Here is a 22,726-nt window from a genome sequence, read left to right as displayed (position 1 = left end):
AAAAAAAAAGACCATTATAATTACCTTTATCACTACCATGGCCTTTTCCTTTTAAAACACAGATCACGATGACGGCAACGATTATAACAAGAACTGCGGCTACCACAGGTACGACTAGATTCAAATTAGCCATGAAAAATTTCACCGGATCTTCATCGTTGCCACCACCGATAATATCCGGTAATTCGCGGGCCGGTGCAATGGTGCCTGGAACAAAAAATATGGCGACCGTTCAATCCAGCCACCATTAGCACCGGCTACGAGATGCTTTCAAACGCATCAAGCGTAGTTACGGTATACCCACCTCCAGTTACAGTCAAAGTTGCAAATTCATACTCGGCTACCGCGAATCCGGCATTATTATGAGCCGTAACACGAAGATGATACCAGCTAGCAGGGTCCAAATCCAAAACTACGAAGTTACCGCCTGGTTTAACATTGTTCGATACCTGATTCCATTCTTGCTGATGCCTAAAATAGAAAACGAACTTTGTTATCTCAAACTTGCTACGTAAACTCTTAATCAAATTTCTCATTTGGCTCTTACTTCTTCTTATGCTCAACGACAAAGTATAACATGGGGCAGCCACCGTCAGACCAAGCGCTCAAGTGAAGAGTAATGCTGTTGGTTGATACTTCAATAAATCTTGCTGCTTCAGGAATGATGGGTTTAGATCCTTTGGTACGAGTGTTCAAAATATCTGATGGGTCGCCAGTGCCAATGCTTAAAATACATTTATGTATAATCATATTTATTTTTATTGATAAACCAATATACATAAGATCTATTCTTACCCATTATAAGCCGTAACATAGATCTGATATCGAGAACCGCACCATAAGTTTTCCAAAGTATATTTCTGTGCCGTAGAACTAATTTGAACAGTTTCCCAGTCGCCAAACTCAGGTTTGTAGTGAATCGTATATCCATGAATAGGTGCATTATCAGTTGGGTGAGGTCGCAATTTCATCGTAAGCGAATTCGTGGTGGTAGCAGTAAGAGTGACTTGTGGTGAATGTGGTGGAGCTATAAAGTCAACCATCAAATATTAACAAAAGACCAAACTTCAAAATTTTGTTATAATTATCCATATTGAGAATTACCATTAACGATGAGTTGGTGAGTAACGGTATCATGTCCAAAAGAGTTTTCAACATAGCATGAATATTCTCCAGCATCGGCACGGTCGACTTCTTTAATGAATAGAGATCCTTCTGGTAATTGTCTCAATCTGTCACTGGGTTGAAGAACAGAGCCTCGTACTTTCCATGTTACTTCCGGTGCAGGTACGCCAACAGCAAGACAGGGTAGTTTTACATCTTCCTTGTAAGTCGCAGTGAATTTGTCGTCGAATGATGCAATCTTGGCCGGTACTGTACATACATTATAAATAAAGAGAAAAAAATTAAATTATTAAAATATTTACACGGTATTTATTATAAAATAAAAGAAAACTCAATTCTTACCTCGTACACTTGGTCCCAATGTCACAATCTTAGAAGCTTCTCCTTCACCAATGTTCGTGCTAGCAGTTACCCAGAATTGGTATCTACGTTGTTTATCAAGTCCAGTAGCTTCGTAAGTCAATTGATTTGGTGGTACTTTCTGGCTAGTTGGTTCCTCTGCATTGTCAGCTTTAGTGTAAACAGTGTATTGCGATATTACTCCATTTGGTTGATTTGGTGGGCGCCAAGAAACGAGAATCGATTCAGGAGACATGACGAGTGCTTTTACGGCGATTGGTGCTTCAGGGGCTAAGAGAAGAGAGATACATTATCAGTAAATTGTATAAAATGTTATTGATGCTTTCAAAATTAAAACATACCATCTTGTTCAGTTTGACAATGGATCGGTGCAGATTTAACGCCATCGCCACCAGAAGTAAAGGCCAAAACTTGCATGCTGTAATTTGTGTATTTCTTCAAGCCATGTAAAATGGTTTCGCTGGAGGAGGTGATCTTGGTATCCTTCGTATTCTCATCATACCAGGTATCAGATGGACCGTAAATGACCTAAGAATAAATATATATATATATATATATATATATATATCATATATCATAATATGTTAATATAACAATATATATAGCAAATAACTTCGTGATGTATTTTTGATGTAAATGATTTTATTACCTTGTAACCAGTAATAACACCATTTGCAGCACTAAGAGGAGGCGACATCCATGAAACTCTGATAGTTTGCGAAGTGAGAGTAGTACAAGTCGTATCGTGGGGTGGTTGTTCGGGTACACCTTCGGCCGTGTGTTGTCTTCGTTCCTCGCTCATCGGTCCAGAACCAACTTTGTTGAATGCTTGAACAACGACGCTGTATTGAGTGTAGGTCTTAAGATTCATGATCTGCAAGTGATGTTCCTTTCCATCTTCCTTAGAGAATTCAACAGTTTCAAACATGTATGGTTTGTCTGAGGATGAAAGCCTGTAGCCGACATAATAGCCAAGAATCTCGCCGTTCCAGTCTTCACGTGGGGGTGGTTTCCAGGTTACCTAAATATATTTAACTTCGTTAATAAACTATTTGCTACTAATTATGGAATGATGAGAAATTCAATTTTGAGATAGTTACCTTGAGAGTATGTTGATCAAGAGCATCGACTCTGACGGAAGTAGGTGGGCCACTTGGAGCTTCTTCGGCAGTGATAATAGTTACGGTATCAGATGGGTCAGACGTTCCAATTTCGTTTTCAGCGACAATTCGGAGATGATAAGTCGTGGCAGGTCTCAGATTGAACACACCAGCTACGTTTTGTTGAGAGCCAGGCACAAGTACTTTATCGATATCGGTTTCCCAGGAGCCCTTGCTGATTTTGTATTCGATAACGTATCGTTTAATGGGACTATTTCCGTCGTATGGAGCTGCCCATGACAATTGAACTGAACGTCCAGACTTATCCAATACTTTAAGACCATAAGGAACTTCCGGTACCTCTGCAAGGAAATCATATTGGTAAAAATTTCTTTACTATCGAGTGAAATATATAACTTTGAAACTTTAGCCTAAAGATCGTACCTTGAACAATCATGTTGATGCTTGTATCATCACTGCCAAAAGCATTCGTTGCAACACAGGTAAACAAAGCCGAGTCAGTTCTTTCAGTTCTCTTAATACTAAGATCAGACAGAACACCATTAGCCAAAATCTCTTCTCGAATGGTATAACGTGAATCACTCTTCGGGTCGAGCCTCTTGTTGTTCATGTTCCATAAAATGCCAATTGGTTTCTCGCCTTGTGCCTCGCATTGTAATACAGCTGGTTCACCACGTCGTGCGGTCTGATTTCTGAGCTTGATCTCAAAGTGAGGAGGTGCTATAATTATCAATTGTCTTAATATTAGCAAACAATTTATATACAAATACTAAAAAGTAAGGGAGAAAGAAAGAGAAGAATCTAACCTTGAACAGAGATGAGAATGACAGCAGAAAGTCCAGCTCCAATACCGTTAACAGCCTCGCAAAGATAGTAGCCTTCATTGGTCTTTTGAATGTTATTGATCGAGAGGGTTCCATCTTCAACACTAATATCGGGATTGCTCAATTTCAAGTCAGTATAATCACCAGGAGTATCTCCTATTTAGTGAAATTCAAAGTAAATAATTATTGCGGATTTGTAATAGTTAAGAAAACTAAAACTTAAACGAAAATACTCACCAGCAGCTCTCTTCCATGTGATCTGGGGCTTCGGGAAACCATCGGCTTTACATTCAACGCGTGCATCAGAGCCTTGTGCGAAAGCTTTATCAGTAGGTTCCAAAATCCAACGAGGTGGCACTGTGACAGAATAAATCAATTAGTGCTGCGTTCTTTTCGCTTAGTCTATTATAGCAGTAAACCGGAAGCAGATCGTTCTGTCGTCCTAGATCTTTTTTCAAATAAATTATTGAATATATAAGAGATTTTCATAAAAATATTTCATTTAAAACTAAATCCTATCTGCAAAACACCAGGCGAACAAAAAGATCCAGGACAAATCAGATCACGTTTATTACATGCAAACGTCGATTCGCTTCCGCTACCGCAACGAGCAGATCATACTATTAATAAAAGCATATGGAACTTTGAGATGACTATGCGGGTATCTACCAGCATGAACCGAGAGTATGAAGATCAACTAAGAAAGGCTGCTGAAAGAACTCACTGAAAATGCATGCAAGAAGTTCTACGATGTATGTACTTAAGCACGGCTTGCATGCTGTACCGCATTAAGAAATCATGTTAAGACCATATTTCATGTTTCTACTCGGAGTAAAAAAGCTATGAGAGAGAAAGAGAGAGAGAGAGAGAGAGAGAGAGAGAGAGAGAGAGAGAGAGGGAGAGAGAGAAAGAGAGAGAGAGACTGAAAGAGTTAGAGAAAAAGATAGAGATAGTTAGAGACAGATAAAGAAAGAGAAAGAGAGAAAAGCATGCATGTATCACTACAAACTACTTCCTTCTCATGCACGTACAAAATGAACGAGGCGAGACATGTGAGGTGAAGGCAAGGTAAGGCTGGTGTGGAAAGGTGCCTTAAGGAGTAAGGGTTGGAACAAATCTCGGAAACACTCCGAGGGGTACTTGAATGGTCGGTCGGTCGTCTTTGGAGGTGGGACGCGTTGTGGCTCGCGAATGTGGGGGTGTACGACGAACTACTAACTTGATCGACGTTGTGACGACAAAAACAATACGAGAGAATTAACGAAACCTATCAGAAACCTCGCGATATTCGTGTGCGTGAGAGAAATAGAGCGATGATATATATATATATATATATATATATATATATATGTATATATATATATATATATCTTTTGTTGAGGATGATGAAGATCAAAGAAAAGTATCGGCGTGATATATGATATGTTCATCGTGTGTGTATACGTGTGAAAAATAGAGAGAGAGAGAGAGAGAGAAAGAGAAAAAGAGAGAGAAAGAGAGAAAAAACGAGATACAATATTTTTCACGATCTTTCTTGGCGAAATTGAAAAGCCAATGAAAGGATCGCTTGATCGATGAATGTTGACGAGGAAGGCGCAAGAGAACAAATGAAACGAGATTTAAGCACGAAATTTAAACAAACGGCTAACACAAAAAGAAGCCGTTATTGAGCTTGAGGAAGACGGAGGTTTCGGATCGATCTACCTGATCTTTAACGCTCGGCTTTAAGCTTGTGGACTCGAAAACTGTAGCGTATAAGATAGAAATTAAATAATAATAATAATAATAATAATAATAATAATAACAATAATAATAATAATAATAATAATAATAACAATAATAATAATAATAATAATAATAATAATGATAATGATAATAATAATAATGATAATAATAATAATAATAATAATAATAATAATAATAATAATAATAATAATAATAATAATAATAATAATAATAAAATATAAACAGATGAAAGATAGAAAGAGAAAGATAGATGGCTGAAAGAAAAAATATAAACCAAGTAGGAATGAATAAAAAAATGAGAGAAACATGAGCGAGAGAAAAAGAAAGAGAAAGAGAAAGAGAAAGAGAGGGAGAGAGAAAGAAAGAGAGAAAGAGAAAGAGAGAGAAAGAGAGAGAGAGAGAAAGAGAGAGAGGGAGAGAGAAAGAAAGAAAGAGAAAGAAGAGAGGGACAGTGCAGACGAGAGTGTCATCCCCGGTGACGAAAGCAACGCTCTGTACACAACAGGACAGCTTCAGCAACGACGAAGATGCATCAATAAAGCCTGCAGTCATAAAATGTCGCGGTAACCGACGCGATATTATTATTATTATCATTTGTTGTCATTCCGAATGATCATCAATCATCATGTCGCTCATTATCAAAATCAATATACGCATATATAAGTATAATATAATATAATATAATATAATATAATATAATATAATATAATATAATATAATATAATATAATATAATATAATATAATATAACATATGTATGTACGTATGTATATGTATATATCGTTATTTATATGGTCAATTAGCATTATTATCATTATCACGATTTCAATGCTCCCTTTAACTTTTGGGCCCTAACCGTGGACTCGTAACGTAGCTTCGTGCACCGCCCTTCCCGACGGATTACTAGCGACACACGCGTAACGTCCATCGTGGTCTGGGGTAACTGGCTCGATCAGAAGTATACTCGTTCGTGGTCCGAGTTTCCCGACGCTGTATCCCATGTATTGCGACAAGAGCTGACCCTCGTAGGTCCAGGTGATCTCGATCGGTGTGTCGCCGACCGGTACCATGCACGCTAGCTGAGCAGCCTGTCCGGCATAGATCGGTCGATCCCCAAAATCGAAAGGACTGATCCGTGGTAAGACTGGAATATGTAACGGTAGTAGAGGCTCTAGGTAAACCGGCCACGACGACAGATTTTAATGCGATTTTAACGACGACTCGACGTGTTTTTCCTCTCCTTTTTTATGTTTTCTTTTTTTTTTCTTTTCTTTCTTTTTTTTTATTTGCTCGTCGTTTTTTCTTCCGATTCAGCGATTCCATTTCTCCGTTAGCTCCTCTCGTTTCGTAATACTTTTGCTGTTTTTCGGAATTGTTGTTGAAACTAACTAACGAAGAAATTGCATAACGGTAAAAGTGAAAAAACGAGAGTCAGGATGTGTCATTATTCGTTGGCCTCGCGACGACTTTAACTTAAGAAAAGAAAAGGATAAAGCTTCCGGCTTGAAAACTCAACCTACCGAACTTTGTATTAACGAGGAGGAGATATAATTGTGTAGAGAGACAGAGAGACAGAGAGAGAGAGAGAGAGAGAGAGAGAGAGAGAGAGAGAGAGAGAGAGAGAGAGAGAGAGAGAGAGAGATGGGAGACTTGAGAATGGAGAATCGGGCAAACGTAAACTTTCCAGACATCTTCATATGTATTTATGTACTACTACACGACAGACAGAGCAAGTAGTACAGTTTCTTATGACGTACAATGCATTATTGTTAATATTATTACAATATAAATATATACATATATATATATATATATATATATATATATATTATCTTCATCAATATCGATTGCTACTCGAGCTACAACCTCACAGACAAAAAATATAATCATTTTAGTTTCCCGTTTAAATATCTTCGTTCGCATTCTTTTGCATAGCCAACTCGACAAATTTTCGACTAGCGCGTGATAGATACACGTAATAATATCAGCGACGATCATGCTGGCCGCGTATTTCCTCTACGTTCGTTTCTGATTTTTCCTGTACCGTTCACTTTGAGATGTGCACTGTGCCTAGCACGACCGGCTGGATTATCGGCGACGCAAGCATATTCTCCGGCATGTTCTCCCCTTACGGTCGGTATCGTCAAGGCCGATACTCTATCCCCCAACGCGGTGATACCCACTCCGTCTCCTACTTCTAAATGGCGTCCCTCGAACAACCACTTGAGCGAAATCGGCGTGTCCCCCTTTACGACCGCGCAATGGACGATTATCAGATCACCGGAGTTGGCCTCATCGAACGAGAACGGCTGCAGATGCGGGGAGACTGTCGAAAATAGGCAAAGAGAAAAAAGCAATAGAAAGGCCAAAGAAAATAGAGAAAGAGAAAGAAAGAGGAAAAGAGAGAAAGACGGGACAAACGTCATTAATTTAGCATCTTTTTCAAACGAAATCCACCATTTCTCGTTAACCCACTTTTTCAACGAACCTATGCTTTTCTATAAGAACAAGATCGTGTTCGAGAAGAAAAGAAGAAAAAGAAGAAGAAGAAATCAAAGGAAAAACGCAAGTGGACTCGTATAGGTCTATAGGACTGCACAAATGATTAGGACTTGGTAGAGGATAATTCTTTTTGTGACTTTTTCGACGAAAAATCCTTAGAATTAGGAACTGAAAATATAGAAGGGTTTGAGAAACGAAAAAAGAGAGATCGTTATGCACCATTGACGATCAGATCGGACGAAAGCTCATGCCTTCCGGCATGGTTTTCCGCGATACACGTGTAAGTTCCTGCGTGAGTTTCCAGGACCGATCCTATGCTCAGTATGGCGCCTCTTCCGCCAAGATCCAGTACTGAGATTCCAGAGTGTGGCGAAATCTCATGACCGTTTAAGGTCCAACGGAGCTTCAAGGGTTGATCGCCCTCGACCACTGCGCACGGTACCGTTACTACTTGACCCGAGTTTAACGGTTCTTCTCCGAACGAGAATGGCAACAATTTCGGAATGACTGGAAATAGAAATAAAGTAGAAAAGAAGCTACCTCGCTAATCTTGCGATATCACTTTCCCAATAACTGCTGTATAATCCTTCAAGAAGTTCTCTGTTCTTCAATCTCTTGATTTCTCAGTTTCTAATGATTCTCGTCTTTTTTCACACCCCAGTTTTCAACTCGTTAAACGAATTTAAATCAAAAATGAAAATATATGAAAGATAAGAAAATTAAAATGAAAAAAAGGAATAAAAAGAAATAAATCTGATAAAAAAAGGAAGAATGAAGGTAGATGAAGAAAACATAAAGTGTACAGAGCGTAAAGAGGAATGTGCTTCGTCGGAAAGGAAGCTAATGCAGAAGGAAGTTATTAAAAAGATTCTGAGATCGTTGATGCAAGGTCGGGAAGTACCGTTGACGTCCAACTTGGCCGAATGAGACGTTGAACCAGCCGCATTTGATGCAACACAGGTATATTCCCCGGCATGTCTCGCAGCGACGGACTCGATGATCAATTGCTTCACGCGTTTTCCGGAATCAGATACAATCACATCCATCCGATCGTGATTTATAGGACGACCATCGAACGTCCAAGTGACCTCCAGAGGAGAATCGCCCTTAGTAACGACGCATTGTATGGAGATTAAGTCACCTGCGTTGACCGGTTCTTCGCCAAAGGATATCGGTGCTATTTGTGGTGCGACTGTGACACGAATTAACAAGAAAAGAATAAGCACAGTAACATGTGCTCAGAAACATGAATGAATTCACATGAGAAAAAAAAACGACGATTAAACGATGTTTTATTTTTTGAACAGAATCCTTCCTTCAAGGCCAAATCCAGAGAAAATCAATTAAGGATATTCTTCCTAAAATTTCTTCGACAAACGGATTTTTTCATGATGCTGGAAATAGGTAATGTTATTAGGATGGATTCTTGAGGTATGAAAGTGTTGCTTAATGGAAAGTTTGGATGCATTATGTGATGCTTTTAATGCTTTTAACGTTGTTGTTATTGTAATGCCTTTCAAATACCATTAACTGAGAGAACGGCCGAACGAGTGACAGATCCAACCAAATTGCTCGCGACACAACTGTACTCGCCAGCATGGTGCGCGGTTACAGAGTCGATGGTCAGTAGAGACGTCTTTTTGCCTGTTTTCTGGATCGTTATGTCTGGATGCGTGCGAGCAGTGATCGGTTCGCCGTTTAAGCTCCATTGAATATCGATCGGTGAATCACCCTTGACGATACTACAAATCGCCGAAACCTGCTCTCCCCAATTAACCGGTTCATCCCCGATCGAAAAGGGCGCGATCTGCGGTGCAACTAAAAAAGATCGTCAACGCTGATCAATCTCTCATCGGGCACGTTTTTATACGTCCTTGGAGAATAAAGGAGAAAGGTGATAAAGAAAGGACGAAGGAAAAAATTTTGGAAGAACGAAAGAAAAACATATTGATTGTTTCAAAGGTAAAATAGAAAATACACTGCAATCGTAAGAATCGTGTTACATTTAGGGAAGAAGCGATCTGTTCAAACATTAGTAGAAAATAAAGCATTATCGCTTTCATACGTTTCTAGTAGCTAATTACATGTGCACGTGAATTAAATGGTAGAGTAAACACATCGTTCTATGCATTTTTCTATTATTTCAATTCAAGAAATAAGTATCCGATCCCCTTTGTGTACCGTTTACTGCCAACATAGCCGAATAACTAGTAGCTCCAGCTGCGTTCGAGGCTGTACAAGTATACTCTCCTGCGTGCCTCGCGCTTACGGCCTCGATCGTCATTAGGCTGACCCGTTTTCCAGTGCTCGATATAGAAACGTCTTCGTGATTGGCTTCGTTAATGGGCTCACCGTTTAAAGCCCACGAAACCTCGATCGGTAAGTCACCCTTTCCGACTGTACAAACAGCCGAGACCGCTTCTCCCCAATTTGCAGGCTCGTCGCTGATCGAAAACGGTACTATCTGTGGCGCGACTGCAAGTAATTTTCAAAGGTATAACAATTATCCTGGCTAACCAATCCTAAACGAGATTATCAATAACAGTGAACGAGCTAAAAAGATAACAAGACGTTTAACGTATTGCCATGATTGGTTGATGATAGTAAACCTGGAGTCTGCTCATTTAAACCTACCAATATATTCCTAATATGATGATGTTGACATGAGAAAAAGTTTTCATCTATAAAAATAGACTTGAAAGTTGAATGATCGTGAATTTACGACAACGAGGAATGGAAAGAATAGTGAAAGGATACGAGTTCTGTTATGTTCGCGGATAGGTCAACCAAGGTCACTAGTGAGAAATAAAGAGAGAGAAAGAGATAAAGATAAAGAGGGAGAAAGAAAGAGATAGAGACGTGCCCGTACGAGACATGCACACGCATTACCGTTCACAGCTAGAGCAGCCATGTGACTGGAAGCACCGGCATTATTCGACACTGTGCAAGTATATTCTCCCACGTGTCTTGCGGCAACGGCATCGATTTGTAATACACTCAGACGTTTGCTTTTCGTTATAACAAATTGATCTTTATGTTCGTCGTTTATCGGTTCGCCGTTGAAGGCCCACGAAATGTCCATCGGGAAGTCTCCTTTTTGAATGGAGCAGGTGGCCGATATCGCCTCGCCCGAGTTCACTGGTTCGTCGCCAAACGAAAAGGGAAAGATCTGTGGTGCAACTAATAGAACACGCTTGTCGTCAATTGAAAAACATTTTTCTGCTCTAAACAAGTCCAATAAGATTCATTGAATACCAAGATTTCTATCCAAATGGCTTAACTTACTTCAACAAGATATTTCTTTCAAGAGAGAATAAATAGTCTTATATAATAAAACAAAATTAGGATCAATGACAGGATGATGGATGGGTAGATGTTTAATAGAACACGTTTGTCAACAATCGAAAAGCATTTTTTGTTTTTTGTTCTAAATAAAACCAATGCAATTTTTCGGATACCAAAATTTATATTCATATAGCTTGAATTTCATCAACGCGTCCGACCAAATCTAAAAAAGCATTTTTGTCAATAGAATTAATAGTTCTATGAAAAACAAAAATCAGGATCAATGAAAGGATAATAAAAGGGTATGTGCTGTGCAAAACACGTTTATTGTCGTGCAAGCGTGCTTTCAAAAGATTGGTACCGTTAACAGCCAGCGTGGTCGAGTGAGTGGCATTGCCAGCTCGGTTCGTAGCGACGCAAGTATACTCGCCCGCGTGTCTTGCAGTCACCGACTCGATGCTCAATGCGCTCATGTGTCTATTGATCTTCGTTATCATGATATCTGAATCGTCTGGACCTATCGTTTTGTCGTTAAACTTCCAAACAATGTTTACGGGAAAATCACCCTTCATGATGGAGCACGTCGCCGAGACCATATCGCCCCAATTCGCAGGACCGTCACTGATCGAAAAAGGACCTATATGGGGTATCACTAAAATGACAACGTTAATCGTCAATCTAAAATCATAATAATGGGACGAAGTATCAAGAGAAAGAGAGATATAGAATGAAAGAGAAAGAACCTAAATTATCCTGACACTATTAATCAACGATTCTGGACCTATTGAAAGGATTTTATTTTGCGGAATAATTAGAGCACCATCTCCAAAGCGAACGTGTTGAATGAAGGATAGAACAAAGGATTGCATTTATATTGTTTATCCGCCGAAATAAATGTAACCAACGATTCCGTACATGCATGAGTGCTACAAAAAAAAAAAAAACTAGAAAAACTAAGTGAAACGCAGAAATCGCTCTACCATTTACAGCCAAGGATGCGGAATAACTGGTTCCACCAGCAACATTGCTAGCTGTGCAAGTATACTCTCCGGCATGTCTCTCTGTAACCGCATCGATTGTGAGCAGACTAACGCGTTCGTTGGTATTAATCCATACGTCCGAACGATCGCGAGAAATCGGTTCACCATTGAGAGCCCATTCAATCTGTACAGGACGATCGCCCTTCAGCACGGTGCAAGTAGCGGTTACGGTGTCTCCCCAGTTCGCTGGTCCCTCTCCCATTTCGAATGGCATTATCACCGGTGCGACTATCGTGACAAAATTATATAAAAAATATCGTTTCTACTATTCGATTTACCCCTGCTACCTTAACGAATGATCAACAAACCTATCAAAACTGGATAAACTAAAACGCTTGTTTTGGTGACAATCGGATAAGAAGAAGAAAGAGGATTAGGAAAAAATGAGAACAAAGACAAACAAAAAAAGGAAAAAAGAATATGTCAAACGATGGACTATTTCGTTACATGCACAAGAGCAATGATAACGTATTTTGTACCGTTAACGGCCAACGTCGCGGTATAACTCGTTCCACCAGCCTCATTACTAACAATGCAAGTATATTCGCCAGCATGGCTCGCAGTGACTGCTTCGATCGTGAGTAAGCTGACACGTTTAGTAATTGTGATCGATATGTCAGAATAATCATGAGAGATCGGCTTGCCATTAAGAGCCCATTCAATTAGAACGGGCTGATCACCTTGAAGGATAGTGCAAGTCGCGGTAACAGTTTGGCCCCAGTTTGCTGGTTCCTCTCCCATTTCAAATGGCATTATCACTGGTGCGACTATCATGAAAAAATGACATCATAAATATTGTTACTACTATTCGATTTACCCCAATGTCATCAAACATTCAATATATAATATTTTCTTCCTTAACAAACGATTCACAGACCTGTCTAAACTGGACAAACTAAAACGTTTGTTTTAGTGACAATCGGATAAGAAGGAGAAAGAGAATTAGGAAAGGATAAGTACAAAAAAAAACAAAAGAAGGAAGAAGGAAAATGTCATATAATGTTGAATAATGGACTAATTCGTGACGTGCAGACACGAGCAGCGAAAACATACAGACGGAAGACGTTATTGTACCGTTAACGGCCAACGTCGCTGTATAGCTTGTTCCACCAGCCACATTACTAGCGATGCAAGTATATTCGCCGGCGTGACTTGCAGTAACAGCCTCAATTGTGAGTAGGCTGACGCGTTTGGTGGTTGCAATCGATATGTCGGGATAATCATGAGAGATCGGCTTGCCATTGAGAGCCCATTCCATTTGGATAGGCTGGTCACCTTGAAGGATTGTGCAAGTCGCGGTAACGGTTTGCCCCCAGTTTGTTGGTCCTTCTCCCATTTCGAAAGACATTATCACCGGAGCGACTATCATGAAAAAGTGTCATAAAAATATCGTTTCTACTATTCGATTAAACCAAAAATGATTAAATGTTCGATATAAAATATTTGCTTCCTTAACGAACGATTCACAAACCTATCTAAACTGGGCAGACTAAAACGTTTGTTTTAGTGACAATCGGATAAGAAGGAGAAAGAGGATTAGAAAGGGATAATATGAAAACATAAAAAAAGGAAAATGTCCAACCATGAACTAATCCGTGACATGCAGACACGAGCAGCGAAAACGTATAGACGGAAGACGTTATCTATTATACCGTTAACGGCCAACGTTGCTGTATAACTCGTTCCACCAGCCACGTTACTAGCAATGCAAGTATATTCGCCGGCGTGACTCGCAGTGACTGCTTCGATTGTAAGCAGGCTGACGCGTTTGGTGGTTGCGATCGATATGTCAGGATATTCATGAGAGATCGACTTGCCATTGAGAGCCCATTCAATTTGGACGGGCTGATCACCTTGAAGAATCGTGCAAGTCGCGGTAACAGTTTGGCCCCAGTTAGACGGGTTCTCACTCAACACGAACGGTGCTATCTCGGGTGCGACTAAATCGGGAGCAAAAGAATAATTTTTTCAAACTATTAACATCCTCGTCGTCGTTGATGCTTCTCCTGTGACGTCCTAATACGTAGAAGATACTTCGACACCAAAGAAAAAACCGATCCGACATCAGATCAATGAAAATAGTGAGGCAATATGAATCATTGGAGAAAAGGAAGAAAGAATATGTGTAGGTGGATGATAAGAGGATGCAAAGACTACTTGGCAATTCTCGTACCGTTAACAACTAGAGTTGAGGAGTGACTCGTTGCTCCAGCTTTGTTAGAGGCTGAACAAGTATATTCTCCCGCGTGCCTCGCGGCGACCGACTCGATGCTGAGAATACTATTCTTTCGTGTAGTCGCGAGGATATTGATGTCTGAGCGATCGGGACCGATTGGCTCGCCGTTCAACGCCCAAGAGATCTCGATTGGTACGTCACCCTTCACGATGGCGCATACCACGGAAATCGAGTCTCCCCAGTTTGCTGGCTTTTCCGCGATATCAAAAGGAGCGATCTCTGGTGAGACTGAAATAAGCGTGAATAAACACACGATATTTCTTAACTGTTCTTTCGTTTCCTTTCGTTCCTTGCACCCTTATCGCGAGATGTGCCTAGCGAGAAGGAAAAGGAAAAGAGGAAGAGACATCGAAGAAAATCCTATACAAAGAGAAGAGGAAAAATAGAAAGAGACAGGAAGAAAGATGATTGGATAGGTCGACGTTCCTTAAGCTGAATCGGTTGATCTAATCTTTGTAAAGTACCGTTCACAGTTAATTCTGCGGAATAAGTCGTTGCTCCGGCTGCGTTTGAAGCAACACAAGTGTAAGTCCCAGCATGACTAGGGCTCGCCGAATCGATTGACAAAAGACTGTTCCTCTTGGTGGTCGTCACTGAGATCCGTTGACTCTCCTCGACCGGCATCCCATTTAATGCCCAAGTGATCTCGAGCGGGGAATCACCGCTGACGATGGTGCAAACAGCTGATACCGATTCTCCTGAATTGACAGCCTTGTCGGCCATTTCGAAGGGTGCAATCCTCGGCGGTACTGCCAATTATATCGGGAGAAAGATACTCTCCATTGTCTTATACGATATAACGTTTGAGGATATAATGATCGTGAATGACCTCGACTACCTGACTTGACCCGACCAGAAGCGACATATTGAAAGGAACGTGAGAGAGTTGGTTGTAAAGAATATCTCTTGTATAGGATAAGGGATCATTGTTCGTTTTACCCCACACAAGTCCTCGTTCCTCAGTGTCAGCTACCACACACCATTCTCGTGTTGGATGAACTATCAAGACTGTCGAATCGACCGACCAACCACCCAGTCAATCGATTTCGAAGTTTACAAGAAAAAGGCAAATCGTACCATTAACTGAAAGTACCGAGGTGTGCGTGGCGGATCCGGCTGCATTGCTCGCCGTACATGAATATTCACCCGCGTGTCTTGCGGCGACCGAATCGATCGTCAAAGTGCTGGCTCGTTTGTTGCTCCTGCTCACGATAATATCCTGACGATCATAATTCTGATTGGTCTGCGCGTCCATAACATCAATCAGCTGACCGTTCAGTGACCAAATAATGTCAACAGGCAGATCTCCTTTTATCACGGCACACTGAACGGTCGCCATTTCTCCCGCATTTGCGGCTTCGTCACCGAACGAGAAGGGCCCGATCTGTGGTGCCACTGTAAATTGATAAAAACTCCAGGAAAAAAGGAGACCAGATCCTGAAAACGCGCATAGGAGCTATCAAAGATAGAAGGAAAGGATCTTAAAGATGACGAAAACGGAGAATTATACGGACGAGATGACGTTCAGGATAATGCTGGTGGTCGTTGTACATACGTCTATGAATATTCAAAGCTGTGCACTCTACGCAGCGCGATATTGAAATACCATTTACGTCGTTAGCACGTAGCCATGGATACCTCGAAAGAAGCTTCCGCAAGAAGGGAGTTGTGGGATGTTGGAAAACGTGGAAACACGACAGCAGATTCCAGGCTTGTTTAAATATTCAAGACATTAAAAAAAAAAATATATATATATATATATGTAAGTATATATATGATAAAGCGATACGAAGAAAATAATATGAATAACGCGTCCCATCGTCTCTTACGATGGATCGTGTTACGTTTTTTCTGCCGTTGTCTCTTCTATATTATTAGAGCCATATTTTCGATCCAAAAATAATCACTTTTGTATTCGTGAACGCAAAGACAACGACAGTACATAAATATAGATATATACGTTTATGCATAATATATATTCTGACCTCCAAAAAAGAATTAGTACTCTATGTAGATTTACTGCGGATTACAAAAAATTTACAAGAGGATAAATACTAAAAGTGTTTGCAAGGTAGCAAAATCTTTGACGAAAACGCGGTGTACCGTTCACCGAAAGAACAGCCGTATGACTGTCGGAGCCTGCCGCATTGGTCGCTATGCACTTGTATATCCCAGCGTGTCTCGCAGCCACATTGTCGATGTTCAAAAAGCTGACCCTCTTACTAGTTACGATATGAATATCGTGTTGGGACGAGTTTATGAGGATGTCGTTGAACGTCCAGGTCAATGTCACCGGGAAGTCACCCTTGACGATCGTGCAAGCAACAGACAGCATCTCGCCGGAGTTGAGGGAAGTGTCGCCAAAACTGAACTGAAGAATCTGCGGTGCGACTGCGCGAACGACACGGCAGCACGGACGAAAGGGTGCGATGAGAAATAAATTTCGGAATGGATGATGATGTTGATGATGATGATGATGATGATGATCGAAAGGCAAGTAGATAACGTGTACGTGTTAGCAGCTGACTTTTTACGGATCCGAACGCGATGGTTCTCGCGTCTGATTTACGGATTACTCACGTCTCTGATGTCTCGTTTATTAGACCTATGTTCAGTACGATAGAGAGATGCATGGAAAAAAAAATCAAAGACGGAAATCATGAAAATTAAGAAAGAAATATGTCAAGTAAGCAGGTTGTAACATTAAATAAAAAAAAATTGTTGCACGAAAAGAAAAACATTCTGTGAGGTGATTTGATCCGACCGGAAACACTGGATAGGTGGTGAAATATATAAGTTGAAGGAAAAATATGATCGATGAAAGTGGATTCGGAATAAAGATCATTCTTACGAGAGCTTAGACGCGTAAATACCATTTACTGTGAGAAGAGCAGTGTGAGATGCAGCACCGGCACGATTCGAAGCGGAACAGGTGTATTCTCCCGCGTGTCTAGCCGCGACCGATTCAATGGTCAAAACGCTATTTTTCTTGTTCGTGCTTCCAACCACCACGTCGGATCCGTGGTTGGTTTCGATAGGTGTCCCATTAAAGGCCCAGGATATGTCGAGAGGTTGATCGCCTTTCGTTATCGAGCATGTCACCGATACGAGCTCGCCCCAATTCGCGGATTCATCACCAAAATCGAAGGGTATGATTTGCGGTGCAACTGGAAAGAGCTATAGAAAGAGTCTGGCCACGCCAGAAATGTTCACGGTAGGCTATAATAGACCAATGAACGCTTGATTATTGGTGCTAAAGAGGAACTTGGTATGGCGGTATAAAGAAAAAGAATGATGGCCGCAACGCTATGGAACCTGGGACAGGAATAGATAGTTATTTCTGGTGCTATAAGAAGAGAAGAAAGAAAAGAGCGATTTAAAAAGATGGAGAGTCGTACCGTTTACAGTCAAAGTCGCAGATCGACTGACAGCACCGGCGAGATTCGACGCGGAACAGGCATATTCCCCGGCGTGTCTCGCCGAGACGCTATCGATGCTCAACGTACTGAAATGATCGCTGATTTTCGATATCGTGATAGCAGTGTCTTTTGATGTGTCGATCGGTACACCATTGAACGACCAGGATATATCCATGGGCATATCGCCCTTCAGTATCGTGCAAGGCACCGACACGAAATCTCCCCAGTTGGCGACTTCGGTATTGAATGCGATTGGTAGAAGCTGCGGGCTGACTTTACAAAAGTCAAACGTCAGTCAGAATTGATTATACCGTTCGCATTTTTACATTTCGTAACATACATTCCACGAGTTTTATTCGATCCACGAAGACGATCTAAAAACATAGCTAGTAAAGTGTCTAGACATATTAAATGGAAAACGATTGATAGGGCATAGGGAATAAAGAACGAGAGAGGACAAAGTGACCTACTGTGCACGCTGCGGGAATAACTGTGCATAAAAATAAACAAAAAGAATAAAAAAAAAAAAAAAGAAATAAAAGAATTTAAACAAATAATAAAAAACAAAGATTCATAAAAAGATGAAGAAGAAGAAAAAATATGAAAAAGATATAATGAAAAAAAGGAGCTGTCTAGGCTGAGAAATCATAGTCCCGAACCATTGACGGTGAGAGTGGTCGAGTGGGAGGCCGTCCCAGCCGCGTTTTCAGCGGTGCAAACGTACTCTCCCGAGTGCTTCGCGGTGATGACGGAGATCATAAGCATGCTAACGCGATCCGCGACCTTCTTCGCGAGCACGCCGGAAGAACCGCCCATCTCTTCTCCCGGGTAGCTCCAACGTATGTTCAGAGGCAGATCGCCGGTCGGCACGATACATTGCAGATTTGCAAACTCTCCGGCGTTCATTGGTAGCTTCATGAATGCGAACTCTTGTATCGTGGGCGGCACTGAGGTTGGAGGATCGATGTATGGATGTATGTATGAACAGGTCGCGCGCGCGTAACATAGTACGTTTTTATAATGTCGTGAGTTTTGCAAATTTTTTTTTGCCTTCTGTTCCTGTTTTTCTACTTCGTACATTAATAACTCACGACTTATTATAATTATATTCTAATAATGAATCTAATATGATCTAATATGAAAATCTTTAACAAAAAAATGCATAACGCACGACACATTTTTTGAGTTTTTATATCTTTCTTTTTATTTCAGTTTTCATTATTTTTCATTCAATTATTTTTGATTCGATTGAAATGCGAAGATAGAAAATGAAAGAAAGAGAAAAATTCTAGTCAAGAAGAGGTGCATCTAATTTCTTACGATCGCTTGTCGGCCACCGCCATACCAACTTCCAACGAAAGCCTCCTTGGATACGGCATACTTTCACCCTTTAATTATAGAGTCCGTAAGATCTATAACGGAGCTTTGGTATCCGCGTACACATCAATGTATGTGAATATCGTTAACACGTACGATTTTTCCTATATACGAGATTTACGGTACGTTCGAAAAATTTTGTTTTTAAATTAAATTATCGGCAATGTGGAATGACAAAACGACAACGTAATCGAATCTGCCAGCGTATTTTAGACTTAAACTGACGTCTATCATACGAGTTTTAGCTGAAAGAAAAATTCTTTTTTTGTTTTGTTCTTTTAACACGATTGATAGACATAACATAAATTATATCCTGTTGAATTCTGCAATGTAATGTTATTACATCTATAATCTTAAACTAAACATTTTGATCGGTATTAACGCGAAAATCAACAATTTTAAAAAGAACAATTAAATTATTATAGATCGAAATTTTTTAACAACTGAATAGTAAAATTGAACGAATAACTGTCAACATTAAAATAAATGACTATGATAGAACTTCTATCTTCTCCAAAAAATATCTCGAGATAATCTATATCACGATGATTGAATAAATTTAAAAAATGAATTTAGACGTAAAAAAGATATCACGCGACCCACGATGAAAGATAATGAATGAAAACTTCAAACTTACCCATAACTTGAACTTCCAATGTTCCTCGAGCGCTGTAACCTTGTGCATTTCTGGCAACACACGTGTACGTAGCCTGATCGCTCATTCGTTCGACGTTTTCAATGATGAGAGTGCCATTCGGGAAGACCTTTTGTTTTCTGTTGATCGGAAGTACCCTGGTGTCACGTTCCCATACAATACTTTCGATAGGATAACCAGCAACGGGGCAAGTAACACGTAGAGTTTCACCAGCGACGATAGCTTTCTTGTCCATATGACGAATGAAGGGTAAGCCGTAAACATTAAGACGAGCAGAGTGTTCAGCAGAGCCAACCTATAAATAAGCGTAATAAGAATCCAACACTTCATCCAGTGAAGCTTTTTCGCATTAGGAACAATCGATATACATCCAATTCTTTGTTTTTACACAAATATTTTCCATAGGATTTTAATTTAATACGAAAAAAAATTCGTTCTCTTTTTACACGATTTGTTTTGATTTAATGATCGATCCAAATTTTAAGAAAAAAACATCTTTTCGTATTACAATGAACGCGACGCTGGCTTTATTATTATTACCTCCATTAGTATTATTTACCTCCATGTTATTTCTACACGTTCGATTGAAAACGTATGCGTTTATTGTGAAAGTAATAGCAAATAAAATCTTATTATGTGTAACTCATATGACTTTCTCTAATTTTTGTGTGAATGAATTACTAACATGTTATTTTTTTTTTTCTTATGATAATTTATCTTGTATATTTAATATATTTTTATATTCATATTTACGTGTGAAATCTTTATAAAAATTAAAAAGAGCAAGCACGTAGAAATTATAAGATTTTAAAACGATTTTTCATATGATTTATAGTATTATTTTTGCTGATTATTTAAATCTATAGCCAATCTTTTATTTTCCATAGATACAGTGTACCTTTTTACATGGATCTGTTTACACATTTTCTTCGACAATGTACATATCAATCATGTAAAAATTGGATTGGATGTATTATAATCCACGTTAACAGCTGATACTATGTTAAAGTTTTCTGGATAATTTTTATCATTCCAAATGCATATGCGACATTTTTAATTGATTAAATGTCCACTATTTTTAAACTGGATATCAGATAACTTATGAATTTTCATTACAAGTATATTTTTGGATACTTTAATTTCAAATTAATCTATCTAGTTATTTAGGTAGTAAAATATATAAAAATTTTCAAAGACACGTAAAGATTCAAAGCGATTTCTCGATATCTCAAGTAGTTTCGGACATGTTCATCTGTTACACTATTCATTATATGAAGTATAAGGTTGTACCTAATGAATAAAATCTGTCAAGTGATCTTATCTAAAGATGAGAATCAAAAAATAATTTTTATATACCTTTGATGCAGCAATACATTTGTAAAGACCTCCATCGTTGGTATGAATGCTAGAGATGTTCAAATGAGAGACGACATCACCATTGACCGTAACGTATTGTCCTACTTGTCCTCTTTCCGTGTTAGATAGCCGTTTTCCATCGAGTTCCCAGGTTATTTCTGGTGTAGGGTTTCCACTGGCAACACACTTCAAGAACATGCTGGGTCCGGGTTGAAGAGTCTCCTCGGTGAAAGCCTGACGGATCTGTGGTGGTTCGACTATCAAAAGCAAACAATGTTCATATAACAAATGCAATATTTATTTATTTTGATAGACTTCGCATTTTCTTGAACTAACTTACATCTTCCTCCAAGTTTCAATTCAGCAGTAGCTTGAGCACTTTCCTGATCATTTCTAACGAAGCATTGATACATTCCCTTGTCTTCCTTCTTAACACTTTCGATCCTAAGTACTGGTTCCTCGAGTCCAAGTGGCTTGCCATCTTTCAACCATGAAATCGTCTTAATCGGATTGCCTCTAACGTTGCAATTGAAAGTAGCTGGTCTTCCAAAATCAACTGTCTGTGTGCTGGGTTCGATTTCAGCGGCAAGGGGTGCAGTAACGGTCAAAACAGTTTCCACGCTTTCACCACCAACGGAATTATTAACGATGCAAAGATATTTGCCGGAATCCTCAACACGAGCCTCACGAATAATCAAAGTACCGCTGACCTGACGAACACGATCATTTAGCTGAACAGGTTGACGACGGGAGGAGCCTTCAATAAACTTGTACCATCTGCAAGCAGAGGATAAAAAACGATCGATTCAAGTATCGGTACTCGAGCCAACTCGGCTCGAATCTTTCGAAACTATCAATCCAAAGTATACGAAATTGATACTTTGGGTTTTATTTTATGCAAACTAAAATGAGTTGGAGCAAATAGTATATGAAAAACAAATCTGAAACTCCAATCATAAGATTTAAGTAGCAATGTAATTACAAAATATTATTGTGATAACGCTAACGTAACAGTCGACTGAATAAACATGGATGATCCAAATATTACGATTGAATAGATTTATAATTTTGAAAATAATCCATCTATTTACTCCACTCTCTAATATTTTCTCTTTCTTATAATACAGAAGGGCTTCGGGCGTCTCTGGGCACGGGCTTCCAATTTATCTTTCTCTTTATTTCCATCTTATTTTTTTCTTATCTTTTTCTTCTTTTTTTTTTAATTATCGAATTAATGGCGTGTATCGCGATACGCGAAACTCTATCTACTTTGATATAAGTCGTAGAGAAACATTTTGAGAAGCTAATGAAATGTAACGATCACGAAGCAGAATAGGCTGCTGGAAATGGAAGGAGAAAAAGGAAATGACGGTGGTGGCAAATACGACACAATAGAAAAAAGAACTATGTGCATGGAAGAAACACTTACAACGAACGCAAAAGGAAAACGAGTGGGTGTGTGCACCGAGCCAACACTATATGTATTATGCATATTAGCTATATACACGTGTACGTGTATGCGTTATGTGTATACTATGTATGTAATGTCCAAAGGAGAAAAGTGAGAAAAAGAGGGAGAGAGAAATAGAAAGAGAGAGAGAGAGAGAGAGAGAGAGAGAGAGAGGAGAGAGAGAAAGAGAAAGAGAGAGAGAGAGAGAGAGAGAGAGTGAGGGAGAGAGAG

General features: G+C 39.6%; 1 protein-coding gene across 50 annotated transcripts in view; it reads right to left on the bottom strand.

Moving 5' to 3' along the window:
• Nucleotides 1-22,726, bottom strand: part of LOC124952732 (Down syndrome cell adhesion molecule-like protein Dscam2) — a 66,883-nt gene that overhangs the window by 5,089 nt on the left and 39,068 nt on the right. For 15 of the 50 annotated variants that reach the window (XM_047503337.1, XM_047503345.1, XM_047503355.1 and 12 more), the window contains 16 exons: nucleotides 21,386-21,822; nucleotides 21,046-21,302; nucleotides 19,672-19,984; nucleotides 17,112-17,405; nucleotides 3,668-3,787; nucleotides 3,413-3,586; nucleotides 3,030-3,326; nucleotides 2,586-2,947; nucleotides 2,135-2,506; nucleotides 1,827-2,013; nucleotides 1,468-1,755; nucleotides 1,105-1,374; nucleotides 796-1,027; nucleotides 548-724; nucleotides 305-471; nucleotides 25-207 (listed from right to left, as the gene is read on the bottom strand). In XM_047503337.1, coding sequence (XP_047359293.1) covers nucleotides 25-207; nucleotides 305-471; nucleotides 548-724; nucleotides 796-1,027; nucleotides 1,105-1,374; nucleotides 1,468-1,755; nucleotides 1,827-2,013; nucleotides 2,135-2,506; nucleotides 2,586-2,947; nucleotides 3,030-3,326; nucleotides 3,413-3,586; nucleotides 3,668-3,787; nucleotides 17,112-17,405; nucleotides 19,672-19,984; nucleotides 21,046-21,302; nucleotides 21,386-21,822 — 4,130 coding nt within the window. Of the gene's footprint in view, nucleotides 1-24; nucleotides 208-304; nucleotides 472-547; nucleotides 725-795; nucleotides 1,028-1,104; nucleotides 1,375-1,467; nucleotides 1,756-1,826; nucleotides 2,014-2,134; nucleotides 2,507-2,585; nucleotides 2,948-3,029; nucleotides 3,327-3,412; nucleotides 3,587-3,667; nucleotides 3,788-7,219; nucleotides 7,502-7,896; nucleotides 8,185-8,578; nucleotides 8,870-9,201; nucleotides 9,496-9,858; nucleotides 10,153-10,566; nucleotides 10,858-11,942; nucleotides 12,231-13,076; nucleotides 13,365-13,654; nucleotides 13,943-14,175; nucleotides 14,467-15,315; nucleotides 15,634-17,111; nucleotides 17,406-18,316; nucleotides 18,605-19,671; nucleotides 19,985-21,045; nucleotides 21,303-21,385; nucleotides 21,823-22,726 lie in introns of all 50 variants that reach the window. The other 35 variants (XM_047503046.1, XM_047503057.1, XM_047503045.1 and 32 more) reach the window with 12 other exon arrangements.

This window comes from Vespa velutina, chromosome 1 (assembly GCF_912470025.1).
Source record: "Vespa velutina chromosome 1, iVesVel2.1, whole genome shotgun sequence".
NCBI lineage: Eukaryota > Metazoa > Arthropoda > Insecta > Hymenoptera > Vespidae > Vespa > Vespa velutina.
Note: the sequence above shows the minus strand (reverse complement) of the source record. Positions and strands in the feature narration are given on the sequence as shown.